This window comes from Tinamus guttatus, unplaced genomic scaffold (genome assembly GCF_059628265.1).
Source record: "Tinamus guttatus ecotype Peru unplaced genomic scaffold, ASM5962826v1 Tinamus_guttatus_pri_ptg000213l, whole genome shotgun sequence".
NCBI lineage: Eukaryota > Metazoa > Chordata > Aves > Tinamiformes > Tinamidae > Tinamus > Tinamus guttatus.
Window position 1 is genome coordinate 10,116,849 of NW_028288747.1, and position 14,983 is coordinate 10,131,831.

Here is a 14,983-nt window from a genome sequence, read left to right on the forward strand (position 1 = left end):
GAAAAGTCCTGGTACCAGCTGATGTCCCTGCTCAGCTTGCTGGCTGTTCTGCATCTTCTTCCTGGCCTTAACCTCACGTTTCCACATTTTGCAGGGAGAGCTGCGCTGCTTCACTGGTGTCCGCTCCTGGCAAAGTACCTCCCAGCAGTTCAGCTCCTCTCCTCTCCCTCTCAGACCTTTCCAATCTGGACCTTTGAATGATTTTTCTCCAATTGCAAACAAAACATGAGGAGAACAAGCAAATAGGCTACAGGCAAACATCTTGAATCCACAACCACAAACAAGTTTAGGCGCAGCACAGTCTCTCAGTGCTTCAGTGTCTGCTTTCACTTCAAAGGTTCCAATTAACCGTCAGAACTTACCAAAAATACTTTGTCATATGTTGAAACCAAATAAATGCAAAATTGGCAAAAATGGCTGTCACTGGCTCTACCTTCTCTTTTTCTTCTACTATCTAAAGATGGGGGATCGATTTTCTGCTAATACTAATCACACGCTACCTTTAAAGCAAAAAAAAGGTCCTAAACTTTCGGTAACATGTGGTGACCAGTGTTTGATTGAACTCAGCCTGCCCTCAATAGCTGTCCTGCAAGCAGCAGCTGTCTCAGACCTCACAGCGTTTGTTTAAATTCTTTCAGAGATCTTAAAAGATGTGGAATATGTAATGTTGATCATTGACAAGGAAAACTCATGGTTCACTCAAAAAGCAGAGCCTTTCCCTCAAACATGGAGTCTAAAATTAAACCCGCAAATCCTGCCAATTTGAAAGCAAAAAGGTTTGGAAAGAAACGTACAAAATGGGCTCAGTACTAATAATTCATTAGCTACAGTTTGAGGGGAATTGTTTATTTCAACAGGTGCTAGCGGATACAAACGATTTCATGAATTTCTCTATAAATTGGCCATGTCACTCAGTGGGGATGGAAGTAAAAAGGAGGCTCTGTTCTAGACAGTCTACACTTCAGAAATGGCCACCTGCAGCTCAGCAGCTTCTCTGGGTGTGCAGAGCAGTGGGAGGCTGGAAAGGGTAGGACATCTCCAAGATCTCCACACAACAGTGCTCAAATTTAGGACCTAACTTCTTTGAACAGCCTTTGCAGACACCAATACTATGTATTATAAAAGAAAGTTTGGAGGAATTTAAGAGCACCTGGGATTGAAGAGGAGAAAGGTCATCAACTTGAGGCTACGGTTCTAAGAAAAGGCCTGAAGGAAGACAGGAGCTACCTCTGCCAAAAGCAGAGGATCTTCTGGAGGAGGCAGAAGATGATAGATCTTAGAGAAGAGTTTTTATCAAGACTTGCAACAGGCCAACAAATACTAATATTTCCTAGCCTTTCTGCTTATGTTATACTTCACCAAACCGTGAATTCTGGGAAACACTACGATTTTAGGCCATCAGTGCAAGACAGATGGGTGGCTTATGAAAGGGCAGGTCTTACCTGGGCTGGATCCTGCAAATATGTAATTCATACAGGGTCCATAACACCAAGAAGCTTTATGCAACGTTGCATACTGGAGATAAGCAACATGCAAAAAGTAAGTCACCTGTGCGGAGAGTAAAATCCCCCTTCCCCCGACCCTCTGTCCAATTTAGATCTTGAACATCTTAATAAATTATTAAAAAAAAATTTATAAATACAAAAGCTTTTAAGCAAATGCATGCATCATCCAGCTTGTTTGCACAAAACAACGAACCAGATAGCACCCACTGTCCGTGCGGTTAACACTCTGACTTTGTAAAATGCACTAAAGCATCTTGCTCACACAGAGCAAAACTCAAGCCTGCCTTGTGTGCCGGAGCAGCAGCACTGTGGCCCTCTCCAGACACACGCACCAGGGCTTCGGCACATGAGTTACTACCTCCACATGTGTCTGCATTAGTTTCTTCTGATGAATTCAGCAATACAGTCTTTTTGAAGTTCAGGCTGTCTAACTCATCCTGAGTGCCTGAAAAGGAGGAGGCTTTCTCTGCTAGCCCATCCCTTGCACAGGGCTGAAAAGGTGTTTTGGATGTTGCCAAATCCCTGGCAGTGCCTTCCTCCCCCGATGAAACACCTGTGGCTGAGCTAGGAAAGCCAGTGGCAGCCTGCAGCTCCGTCCCACAGTTCACAGTGCAGTCGTTTTTCCATCTCTTAATTGCTTCCCGCTGCTCCTCACGGGTCAGTCTGGCGAGATGCTTGGCTCTCAACACCAGAGATGGAAACAATGTTCCTTGGAGAACTCTCAGCAAATATCTACAGAATAAACAGCATTTCAAATCAGCTGTCTGGAAGCAGCTTCAAAATTTTTTCCAGCAACATTAAAGGAAACCAAACACCATTTGCATAAGCCCAAGGCTGCAGCAGACTCTGAAACACAGGTTTTGCAGGTGCCATTTGGTGAATGTAAACTATGAGGCCAGAAATTGCACCAGAACATGTTTTTAAACTGGCATTTCTTACCCTAGCTATCTGATAGACAGCTAACTGCAGCAATACACACTGGCAATTTCAGTGGAGGGACAGAGTCCTGGCAGCACTGAAAATGGAGAAAATAAGGTCTAAGAAATAAGGTCAGTTCAGAGTTTCCCTGGGCCACTGATCTTTAGTGCAGATACAAGGAATTAAGAACAACTGTGGGAAAAATCAGGCCTAGAAAAAAAAACATGCTTCAAATCAATAAGTTCTTTATCACTCCTGTTTGATATTGTTAATAATAGTGTTAAAAACCTTGAAAGAGAGACTAGGTTAAAGGCTAGTCATAGCATCTTTCTAAAATTTCTAACTTTTCTGCAATTATAAAACAGGTACACACCTGGGAAGCAGAGCAACGCAAGTAGTCAGAAGGCAAATTAGGTAAAACATTGGGTCTTTCATGTGCTTTTCCATGATCCCACAGGAATTTAATGATGGATTGGAGGTTTTACAGGTGGCCCCAAAAGCCAAAGTGAAGACGAAGTAAAATAGGATGCTGCCAACTACAGCCATCACATGTATCCACGTCTGCAATTTAGACAGAAACAAATTAGACTTAAGCTGCAAAAATAGAAAGACCCATACATGTGTATATGTGTATATATATATATATATATATATGTATGCACAAACACGAACCCCCACACGGACTCTCCCTCTTCCTCTGAGGACTGCTCCTAATGTAACAGATTTATTCAGAAAGATGGAATTCTTAACTATATATAAAACAGTCCCAGGAGGAACAGAACCTTCTTCATACAGTTCACAGGTCACCCAGCCATGTCTTTTTTTTTTTTTTTTGGTTTGACTAAATCCACAGCTTTTGATTTCTTTGTGTAAGAATTTATAGTGCTCTTTGCCATTGGATGACAGCATCACTCAACGCACGGAAAGTGTTACCAAACAAACTGAAGTCAGGTCTGCACATGGTACCACCCTTATGCAACTTGCTTGAGATGCTGATTAATTGTCCTTTATTTGAGTTTTCTGTAATGTTTTGCCTTAATTTTTTTAAGCTGGCTATATTAGTTACTATAGAAACAACACTGTAATTGTTTGGGCAACTTGCCCACATTCAAAAATGCCCAAGAAGGCCCATTTATGCACCATTTTTCTATTCAGAGCACAGATAAATTCATGCTACCCATATTTTCCTGAATAAAGACATTCTGTAAATGTGGCCATGCTCCCACAAGAAGAATGAAAAGGCTGGATCACAGCTTGAAATTTCATCCACTATGAAACAATTCCAAAAAGTCTTTCAAAACCAAGAGAAAAAGCAAAAGCCATTAACCTGTGTCCTCTGCTTTACATATTATTGTATTTTCTCTACAATTATGCCAAATAGGCAACTATTACCCTTGTAAAGACACTACATTTATCCAAGCTAATGCAGATAATATCAACAGATGCTTTAGCTTATGCTTCAGGAGAAGCTGGAATCACAGGTCCATAGCTTAATGGTTCTGTCCCAGCAGGGAAACACACTCGGAAGCGTTCACCCTGGCTAGAGAACAGATCCTCAGTTCCAAGCACTCGCAACCAAGAGTTCACACGATTGTCTATGGGAAGAAAGCCTTGGGAACCAAGGAAATCTAAGTAGATCACTGTCTGGTTTTGCCATTTGCTAAATTCAAGTGACAACCCCCAAACAACTGAACTCTACTACAGCAGGACCCTTCCACGATTTACAAATAATTCTGAAGACAAATTTTCTTAAGCTTAACCATAAATTTGTTCACTCCAATGACAGCTGCCTTAAGAGAACTAACAGGATCTCATGAAAAAATACCGGGATTTTGACCTTTTATATATATATATATCTTTTATATATCTGATTTGTATATGAAGTTCTTTTTAATTTTACTGAGATTTGCATGATAAGAGTAAATTCTTTAAACAGACTGAGTACTCACCACAGACTTACTCTCAATAAGCAGATGAAACAATATTATAAAGAGTGCTGCTGTGTTTATAGGGTTTCCAAAGGAAAAAATGTCTATGTCTGAGCCATAGTAAGTCTGTAAAGGAAGACACCACTCAGTGTAATATATTCTTTACATATCATCCTAACATGCAAAGCAACATGAATAATTTCAGTATTGGACATATTTGCATGTACAAAGTTCAGCTCAATCACAGCAATGCTTCTAAACTGCTTACAAGTACAAGCAAAGACTGTATTTTATTCTTTAATTTGCTTGCATTTTTAATGGGTCAAAATGTATAAATGCAAATTCATACCCAACACTTACAAAGTAAGGCACAAAAAAGCAAACGAGACTTTGGTAAAAAGCATCCAGCAAGGTTATCCAGAAAGTTGAAGGCAAATAGGCCTGTAAGATAAAAACATAACAGCCCTGAGACAAATTGAACAAATTACTGCACCTTTAGGCAGAACTCATTTTGTTCTTTTTTGAAAATTTATCTGCAGTAGTAATTCTGGTTAGTTTCCCAATCCAAAAGCACGTTTTGTGCTATCGAAATAAAGAGCTTGCTCCAGCTCACTGTCAGTATTTAAATTAGGAACCAAACATCTGCAACCTGACCTTACAACTGTCAGTCAGAACAGACCAGCTGGAGCACTGCTAAGAACCAAGGAAGGCACCAGACTAGGGGACAATGAACTACCCTCGGCATCACCAATGGCAAAGTCCCACTTCCTTCGTCCATCTCCACTCCCTTCTTCTGTTCTTGTCTATGTGTTTGTGTCTCTTACAGTGTGCTGGCTGACTGCTCTGTGCTGCCCGAGCCCTTCTGGGACCTAATGCCACTCACTGGAGCACGGGCAGTCTGCTGGGATAACACCGGGCTGTTTCAGTGAGCTCTCGGAAGGAGGTGATGACAGAGCTGGCATAAAAAAGGGACTGTAATTACCTGGGTGAGAACAGGGAGGTGATGACAAGAGCCAGGAAAGGAAATCTCCCTCATTCAGGGGCAGCAAACTGCTACGACGGCTCAACCCCTTTCAAAACCACAGCTGCATGGGCCCGGGCTCGGCTATATCCCACCACGATTAGTGGACAGAGATGGGTTCCTCCAAAACACCAGTGAGTCCCTCCAGGTACTGAACTGCCCTCTGGAGAGGGCATGGAAACCTTCTCATGCTCCTGCACCAGGGAAATGCCTCAAATTATTGAGGATGAATCCATGTCACCAACTATTACATACTTTGTACAGAGCTGTGCACTTGTGATAACGATAGTGCAATATTTATGCTTCTATGATTCTATGCTTCTATATCTATGATTCTATGATTCTATATTTTTAAAGCATTTCTCCTCCTTTTATACTTAACTCAAAGCAGTTATTTCATTGTGCTTACAAGAAGAAATGAGAAATGATATACTACTTACTGACTGCAACCACAGAACAAGACAATGATAAACTGGACAAAAACAAAAATTCTGATAAAACTGAAGAATAAAAAAAAAGAAAAAAGAAGAAAAAATAAAGGACAGAGGCAGACAAAAATCACTGTGTAATAAAGTAATTCTGATCATGCTGTTTCAAAAAATTCCTCTCAGCTCAGCTACCCAATCTGCAAGAAAAATACTTATCTTGAAGACTAAAATACGAGACCAAAATCTGAGGTCTCTATAATATTTACACAGTCACAACTCTTTCTTTTGTCTGCTTTGACAAAATCCAGTCCTGTTCCACAGTCCAGCTCTAACCAGTCTATAGAGTCTCAGAGTGGTACCACAATTATGTGGTTTAGCAAAAATGTTATAACATATAAACCAAGTGTTTTATGTTATTTCAGGCTATGCAAAAAGAAATGCAGAAGCCAATAAACAAACCAACATATGTCCTCACTATATAGCCTTGTTCTTTTCCAAGCCAGAGCAGAGCATGTGCTGGATTATACTGATGAGACTTCACCACCACTACACAACCTGCTGGAGCTCATTAATTTAGTGATATCTGTTACTGAAATGTTAAAATCATAAGGAAAACGGTGAGTTTTAGGTGAACCATATGCTGATACTTTTTCTCACTAGCCTACTGGTATCCATTCTGTTCCAGACTCAGTATATCACTACTTTATATTGTTATACTCAAATTACTATTTTTGATTAAAAGTGTTAAATTAAAATACAGTAAGATTATGTGGGAAAGCAAAAAAAAGAGTGGAAGGAAAAAAAAGAAAAAAGAGGGAAAGGAAAAAAAAGGGGAAAGACAAGGCTCAAATGCTGACCATTTTCATCTGCTAGAGGCCAAGCATTCTTTAACTTACCACAGATTTCTGGCTCGTCATGTACAGCTGCGGGAGCTGCATGAGCATCTCTGCAGACACGTCTTTGTCCAAGACACCACAGACGATGGGTGGCACCGACGTAAAGAGGAGGTTGAAGAGAATCAAGATCCAATAGTGAGTCATGGATGTGCCCGAAAACCCACAGAAGAACTGGTACCAGAACAGGAGGTTCACATAAGCCTGAAAAGACCAAGACAACGTGATTAAAATGTAACCTGTAGTTAAGGCTTTTGAAAGTTGAGGAAAAATAATAATAATAAAAAAAAGACAGATCTGATGTCTGGCTACAGTAATCTGTAGAAAATTAAGTATAATTGCCGTGCAGTCTGTGCCAATCCCACATTTGCAAATTTCATTTGACTAGCACTCATCTTTATATTTCAAAAAATGTTGCCGGATACGTGGCTTATTTAAACAGTCATTCTTCCAGCACATTATTCATGCCTGTTTGTTAGCCAGTTTTTAAGCAAAATGGACAATGGCTATCTGAACACATGTGGAGTGGTAACTCAGTCCAAGACACAGGAGTGGACTTTGCTCTCTGTAGATGCAAATGGAAAACAAAGTTGTCTGATGTATGCTCTTTGTTTCTTTTTGAACCCATTCATAATAGAAACTAAAAAGGAATGCAAAGCCAAACCAAACCCTTCAGCACTCTCCAATCAGCAAACTGATTTCCCTGGGATGGCACAGTTACATACCACATTCTTGTAGAAGAAGTAGAGGACCATGTTGGTAAGTCTGGTGTAACACCAGTGACCATGGACAAGCAGCAGCTTTCTTAGGTGTCTAAACTGAGAGACTGCAAAATCACTTGCCATCACAGCCTGTAACATACAGGAAGGAAAGTCTATGTTGTATCCAAGCAGCTAAAGATGAGCTTTGAACACAGACAAGTAATCAACTAGTAATGCACTAAGAGAAATCCTTATTTTATGATTTGTCATGCACAGTGCTTTTACTCTTATCCTCATTCAGATCTGAGTTGCTTTGTACAACACTAATGCAAATCAGCCCAGCACAACACATGCAGGAACAAGGCTGTCTGCCTTATGTTTAACCCACAAATCCACAGAAGTCACTGATGCGTGAGCTGCTTGTTTCCTGCCAGCAGGCAAGTAATTGAGAGGCATTTGATCTGTTGTTTGGAGTCTGAACCCCTGCAGCATTCAACTTCTGGGAGCTCTTGGAAGAGCGCCGAGGCCTGGGCATGAGCTCAGGATGCAACTCCCCCATATGCAGTAATGGACTGTGGAGCCACCAAACCTCCTGGGTAAACTCTGAACAGATTTAAAGCAGTCTCTGATGTCATTTGCAGCTGCCTTTATATACACTACCTGCATGCCTTCTTCGCCTGAGATCCCCACACCAGTGTCAGCCACCTGGATCATACTGACATCATTGGCACCATCACCTATGCAGAAAAAAAGAAGAGGGAAAAAAAAAGAAAACTAATCCCTCTTACTTGGAATGCAGGCAGGAGGCAGCTTTGTTGGCTGTCATATTGCCGTGCAAGAGGCAGGAAAAGACAAATGTACCAGAATACCACATAGGTCATGGAAAATTAATTTTGCAGCCCACAGTGCAAACTACAGAAAACTCTTAAGGAGATCAGGAATAGTATGTGGAAGGTCTGACAGAAGAGAAGATTAATCTCCACAGGGATATTAGCTGTTGCTTCTCTCAAAATCTAGTCAGTATGCTGGAAAATATGGATATTTTACATCACAGTCATCCCTCCTCTACCTCAGTATTTTGGGAGGTTTGTGATGGAGAAGGACAATGTGAAAACCCCTCACTTGCACATTCAAACACGTCATACAACACAGTGCAGAAGTACTCCTGTTCCTGCGTTAGAAGATCACCATGAGCCAATTCATGGCCTGAATTTGCTGGCTCAGAAGCATAACATCATCTTATGCCAGAGACAAGTGTGATTCAAAAGGTTTTCCTGTGTAAGTAAATATTAATAAAAATACAGCAGGAGAAACTGGCTGCTGTGTCTTTCCAGAGAAAAGGGGGCAACCAGGGGACTCACCTACAGCTAATGTCATTGCCTTCAGCTTGTTTCGCACCAGTCTGACCAGGACACTCTTCTGCAGTGGCGTGGCTTGGCAGCAGACCACAGCCCGGCACTTTTCGGTGAGTTGCAGGAAAGCATTCTGCAGACTCTCATGAAGGACGTGATCTAAAGTCTTTCCATCAATAACCAGGCCTGCACTGAACCCTGGAGCTTGGGTGGAGGGACTTGCAGAGAAATTCCCAAGTTTCTGACTGTTTTTTTTTTTGGCAGAATTAGTTTCCTGGAAGCCTTCTAAAATTGCATTCATCACCAAGGCACAGGCATCCTAATTAAAGACAAGAGAAAGGCAACTTACTAAAATGTTGTTTGTGTTCTGGCTCCCTTTCCAATTTATAAGATGATACGGAGAAAAGGTCAAATGTTGCCCTTGTATAGCTGTTCACTTGGGGCTCAATGGTCCTTTAAAATCAGTGCGCAGTTGCTAAATGGGCCCATCACCAATGGGTGATGTTCCTAAAATGGACCCATGATTTAACCTTGGTTAAGAATATTTGCTTGGGTATTTTAAGAGGTGGAGGGAAAACACTTGAGGCACACCAGTTTCCAGAAAAAAATCTTTAAGGTAGGTATAGCTTTGGTGCAAGTCATTTGCTCTCTACATTTGCTTTGTGTGGCATGCCAAGCCAAAGGAGATTTCAAAGCAGTGTATAGGTGAGCTGCAAAGGATTCTAACCGGACTTGTACAATTTTAACCTTGTCAGAATCAATAAAAGACACTCACAAGATTTTTCCTAAAAATGTATATACTGTGTGTGATACATCAAAAAATACGCATTTTAAAAATCTTTTGTTGTTTTATTTTGAAATTGCAACACTGACCTATCTTGTCTAGTTTTGATTTCAAAGCCCAGTTCTAGGGAAGAAAAGCACTTCTGTTAAAGGGGCTCAGTTCTCACTGTTAACAAACACACTCTTTGTCCAAGTTATTGAGGCAAAGTGGAAGGCAAAAAAGTATTAATAAAAATCAAATATTCTCCCAAATAGAACTGGACTGAAAATACTTTATTCTTCAATTTATTTTTCCCAACAGTTATTGCTGGCCATACAATCTTCTAGGACAAACACAACTTAAACTGCTGAAGTAACATGTAAGGAAAACATTCTTAGAAAAATCTTTTCATAGTTTACAGAAGTCTCAAATTTTATGTCTCTGCTCTGAGGAGAGACTTTATAGGCTGACTTTACCAGTCACAATTTTGCTCTTGAGAAATTCAAAATTCATAAATTAGAATTTTAAGAGTAACTAGTTATAAATACCCACAAAAGGAAGCATCTAGCAAGTGGGATTAAACTTGCCACCCTAAAAATCAGCAACTTACCACTCTTTACCACATGACTCAGCTTGGCTGGGAAAGCTTTCTGTTAAAAGTGTTGCTAGATTAATTGTTTCAAAAACTGTGCTCAATGCACTTTAATGAGACAATTCCTTATACATTTATGCAAGTCAAGCAGGGCTGAGGGAAGATATGACACAAACCAGGAGAAAACTGTAATTCAATACAGTTTTCATGACAGTAGTTCTTACGCTGGTAATATGCTGTAGCTCATAGCCTCCCAAAATCTCTAATAACTCTGAAGTATGTCAGTCCCTAATCTGGCACGAAGTGAAACTAAGCAGTCTACCCAGTTAAAATAATTGATGATCATCTAGGGACTGTATGCGAAGAAACAAATGCTACACATATACAAAACATTTCACCCTCAGGGAGGCAAATCAGAGGATATTTTATTTTTTCCATATAGCCTTGTAATATAGCCTGAGTGCATGTCTGAGCAGAAAAAAAAAAAAAAGACAGAAACAACTCAATGAAAAGTATTAATTTTTGACTCACTCTACTTTGTGATTTGAGAGTGAAGATTTTGTCATCTGGCTCCAGCAGTCTGCAAGCATAGGCAATGTTGACAGCTGTCTCTCTCTTATCACCTGTCAGCATCCATATTTTTATTCCTGCTTTCCGTAGTGCCTGTATCGTGTCTGGAACACCCTCTTGCAGGCGGTCTTCAATGCCAGTGGCACCTTAATTTAGACAGGCAGAGGGATTAGTGCCATTGTATTTCCAAACCAAGAGGCTGCAAGAATAACAGGACAGGTTGGTCTCTTGGGTGTATTGTCACCCCAACGCAGACACTCTGCTAGGAGATATTTGGACACAGGAATTCTCCCTCCTTACCCTTTGTGTCCCAAACCCCAGCACATGCCTGATCATTATCACGTCCTTAAAGCCTCAGTGGCCTTCAGCTCTTCACAAGGCCCTTTTAAGACAAACCTTTTCCACCTCAGTTGTCTCATTCCACAGTGCCTAGAATCCAACCCAGCTCCATATCTCCCAGGCACCCCGACATATTGAAGACTCCCAGACTACTCATGACAGGTATACCCCATTATTCCCATTCTCTCCAACTTTAGTTTATCCCAAACCTTCTTTTCAGGCAGAAGGAAAAAAAAAAACAGCAGCAGCAGAATCTGCTCTTTTGCATATATTTTTGCATATTACTGCAAAGGTCTCCCACTCATCAAGAAGTTTCTCAGTCCTCCATAGCTGAAGTACACCTTGCCCCAGGTCTCACCACCACATAGCACTAAACTAATAAAGTGTTATGCTCTTCCTCCTGCTGGCACTGCAGACCTATGTCCCCACAGGGAGGAAACACCCTCCGTAACCCCACTCCACCGTCACCACCATTGCCTGCCTTGGACAAAGTTGCCCCTTCTGAGATCTGAGAAAGACAAAAATGGAGAAAATGCCATCTTTGATCAGTTTACCACTCTCACATGCAAAATAAACTACATTACTACATATACTACATTATACTACATATACTACATTATATTCCCATTCAATATGCAAGATAATATTATGTTGTATTTCAGCAGATCACAGAAACACATTCAATTAAATTAGCAGGAACTTTAATATAGTAACATCCTCTCTTTTGGTGTGCAAAACAGCTAGAACAGTGCCCCTAGAACCAACTTATACAATCTGCTATTCTGGTTAATGTGACATCAGCAAAACCATCTCTGAAAAGCAGAAATGCCAGTGATTTAGTACGGCAGAAGACATTTTTATGGATTGTTCATAAAACAAATGGTACTAAATCATAACCAGGGGGTTGGCTTGTGGGATTCTCAGGCTATGAGAGTTTCTCAGAAACTTCAGGCAATTGAATCTAATTCATGAGACACAATTAATTTAAAAATTCACAGTAAAGTTTTCCCTGTTAGTGTGTTTCTAGTAAGAGATTCTAGCAAGCAATTTATCTATAAATGGCAGACTGTGATACAGTAGTGGATAAGGACCACAAGGTTAGGCTAACTTTGGATGCTGCAGCAATTCCTGCAGTAAGTAGCTGCCACTCATGGCCACTCATCAGCTGGAAGGAGATAACTGCCAGGTCTGCACTCTGCTCACACTCTGACATAGCCAAAAGTCAAAAAACAAATACACAATAAAGAGGTCGGGAGGAAGATGCAGAAGTTTATTTGATACAAACCTCTCTGACAGACATGTAAGGTCAGACAACAAGGGAAGAGAGAAACAAGTTATTGTTTAGACTTGGGCACTCTATACATTTAACATTCCCCTTTCTGAGATATTTGATTACTTTTTAATCGAACAGAAGCAAGTTTCAGTTCATATGCTGCAAAAAAACAGATCTGAGCTCAGCTGAGCACTGTGTGTTAGGATTATTCTTTCCAGAAATAGCTTTCCATTCAGATAAAGGTCTGGGGCTTCATATACATCCGCATAGATTTCATACCTGCCTACAGAATGGACTACAAAACCACTGCTGGCCTGTCCATGAGCCTGGCCATACTGAGATGATTAGAATTTTCGCTTGTCGTTCTTTGAGAACAAAGTCTCTTTGAGTCCTAAGAGCACAGCCAGAGAACTACAGCTGCAACTACACCACATAACAGTTATTAGAAAAGCAAAGGAAAGCTTAAGAGAAGCAGTGCTGAAAATCCTTCTGCTCTGCAGATCGCAGCATCCACAGGCCCCGGGCAGCGGTAGCTCAGCCAGCACAGGTACTGAAGCAGGCATCGTGGCAGCATAAAGCCGTTTTCCTTTTCTATTCTCATTCCCACCTAACGCCAGCGCCAGCTCATTACTGCCTGCTGCCCCACCAAGGACACGAGCTGTGCAGAAACGCCTCTGCGAGCCGGGCAGGAGGCCTCCCAAGTAACGAGATCTCCCTCTGCTGACTCTTCAGTGCACACGGTGCCTGTTCTGCAGCAGCCCCTACAACGACACCAGATTGCCCTGCTGCTCCCCACAGATCGAAGCCAGCAACCCCCCCAGTTCCTTTCGTACCAAGGATTATGCCATCTACCATGGGCAGGGGTAACACAAAACTGGGGAAGTGATAGCTTTCCAGACAGATGGGTCTGTTTCTCTTCAGCTTCTAGTGGTAGCTGTCTTATCACGACTCAAAGCTCTGCACTTTGCTGTCCAAATGTCAACTGCTGGGCAGTTCTCCAGAGCTATCACCCCAGCCTACCAACAGTTCACCTCTTCCACACCTACACTGAACACTTTTCATTTTGTTTCCACTTCCCAGTTTCTGTGCAGCTGGATGACCACCCAAGGGATGGGTCCTGCAGAAGCACATCTGACTTCTTATCTCCATGCAAGGAGACGCAGAAATGGCACCAGCCTAATTGCCTTGTTAGTAATACAACATTGATGGAAAATATGTCCAGAAGTGGAATCCCTGAAAATCTTTTTCCAGACAGGCTTGTGATTTGTCACTATCATGTAATGGGATTATAATGACACTCAGATGCTCTAGTGAGCACAACAATCAGTGAAGATTTGTCTTTTACAAACAAGAGAACACTGGTTGCCTTCAGCAGGTTTTGCAACTAGTAGACACTTACCAGTAAGGTCTAAGAAAATTCAGGAGTGGCAGTAAATTCTAGATCTGCAGAAAGCTGTGCATTATACAAAGCAGATTAGCACAGCTCTTTCTGGGGTAAATTCAGAGCATGGCTGTTATAAGGGGTCTCCTGTGAGTGAAAGCAATTTCCACCTACCAAGCAAAGTCAGTTTGGTCTCAAGCCTGATGGCAGACTCAAGCAACAGCTCCTCCCTATTGTCGATACTGGTTTCTGCTAAAAAATGAAGATTTAACCACTCTGCATATTCTGCATCACTCATCACCTACAGAGAGAGAAAAAAGACATAGGGTGTACTTATACTACGTTTCCGAAGGTGCCCCAAAACTGTCCTCAGAGCCAGTTTTGCTGTCCACATACTGAACCTGGAAACTCAGTCCCCTGTAATGCAGTCCATCATGTCCATGGGTGTAGCAGGTGCTAATTAATTGTCTGAAGGCCTTGACAGGCTCCACAGCACAAGCTGTTTCCCAGCACCCCGGAAGCTGCCGATTCACTTCTGCTTAGGAGGAAGGTAGGCAGGCTAGGGAGCATTGTGCTGCCTGCTGCCCTTTAGTGGGAGCACATCCACAGCCACAGCATCAAGGCCTCGGCTTTGAGCACTGCACCCAGCCTGTGCTGTCGTTTTTGCAAGATGCTTTGTAAAAAGCTCTCCTGCCTGTTTGAATCCCTACTGAATTTTACTTCAAAGTAGCCTAGAACTCAAAACAAAATCTCTAAACATTACTTAGTTTTGCACCCAGGCCTCTTAACAGCGTGAATTGTTCATGAAACCCCATAAAACAGGTCTGACTTCATTTGTTGTATATATTGGAAAACAGTCACAGACAGGACAAGTTTCACTTGAGACCTGCTGTACCTAGCACCAAGCCAACAAGACTGATGCAAAAGAATCAGGCTACTTGTCAGTCTGGTTGTAGAATAGGGCCATTAAATGGTTTGGTATCCTACTGCAACAACTATGCCTACCTAACTACCTAATTCTTAATTGATTTTGGTCTCCTTACAAACATCTCCTGAGAGAACAAAGATAAGCAAAATGTGGCAATGTGAGAGTTTGTTACAAAGTGGTGATGATTGTTCCACAGGTAATAAACATCCTAAAAATTATTCATAAAGAAATATGTACCTTTTTAGCAATACATAAAGTGCGTAGTCCCCTTCTAGCATAGTCATCCAAATGCCCCTGAGTTTTCTCTTTAATTTTCTTTTGTTCCATTTCTGAACCTGCTAAACAAAGGAAAAAAAAAAGAAAGGAAACTAAATTATTGGATTAAACAGTT

At 41.4% G+C, this 14,983-nt stretch overlaps 1 protein-coding gene across 1 annotated transcript in view; it reads right to left on the reverse strand.

Annotated features, from left to right (window-relative positions):
- Positions 1 to 1,683: 1,683 nt before the first annotated feature.
- Positions 1,684 to 14,983, reverse strand: part of ATP10D (ATPase phospholipid transporting 10D (putative)) — a 33,539-nt gene continuing 20,239 nt past the window's right edge. Inside the window, exons 12-22 of the mRNA XM_010227342.2 lie at positions 14,830 to 14,930; positions 13,839 to 13,965; positions 10,633 to 10,817; positions 8,756 to 9,065; positions 8,055 to 8,131; positions 7,419 to 7,544; positions 6,697 to 6,897; positions 4,712 to 4,792; positions 4,373 to 4,477; positions 2,797 to 2,984; positions 1,684 to 2,237 (exon numbers count right to left, since the gene is read on the reverse strand). Of these exons, the coding sequence (XP_010225644.2) occupies positions 1,724 to 2,237; positions 2,797 to 2,984; positions 4,373 to 4,477; positions 4,712 to 4,792; positions 6,697 to 6,897; positions 7,419 to 7,544; positions 8,055 to 8,131; positions 8,756 to 9,065; positions 10,633 to 10,817; positions 13,839 to 13,965; positions 14,830 to 14,930 (2,015 nt within the window). The 3' untranslated portion in view covers positions 1,684 to 1,723. The remainder of the gene's footprint in view (positions 2,238 to 2,796; positions 2,985 to 4,372; positions 4,478 to 4,711; positions 4,793 to 6,696; positions 6,898 to 7,418; positions 7,545 to 8,054; positions 8,132 to 8,755; positions 9,066 to 10,632; positions 10,818 to 13,838; positions 13,966 to 14,829; positions 14,931 to 14,983) is intronic.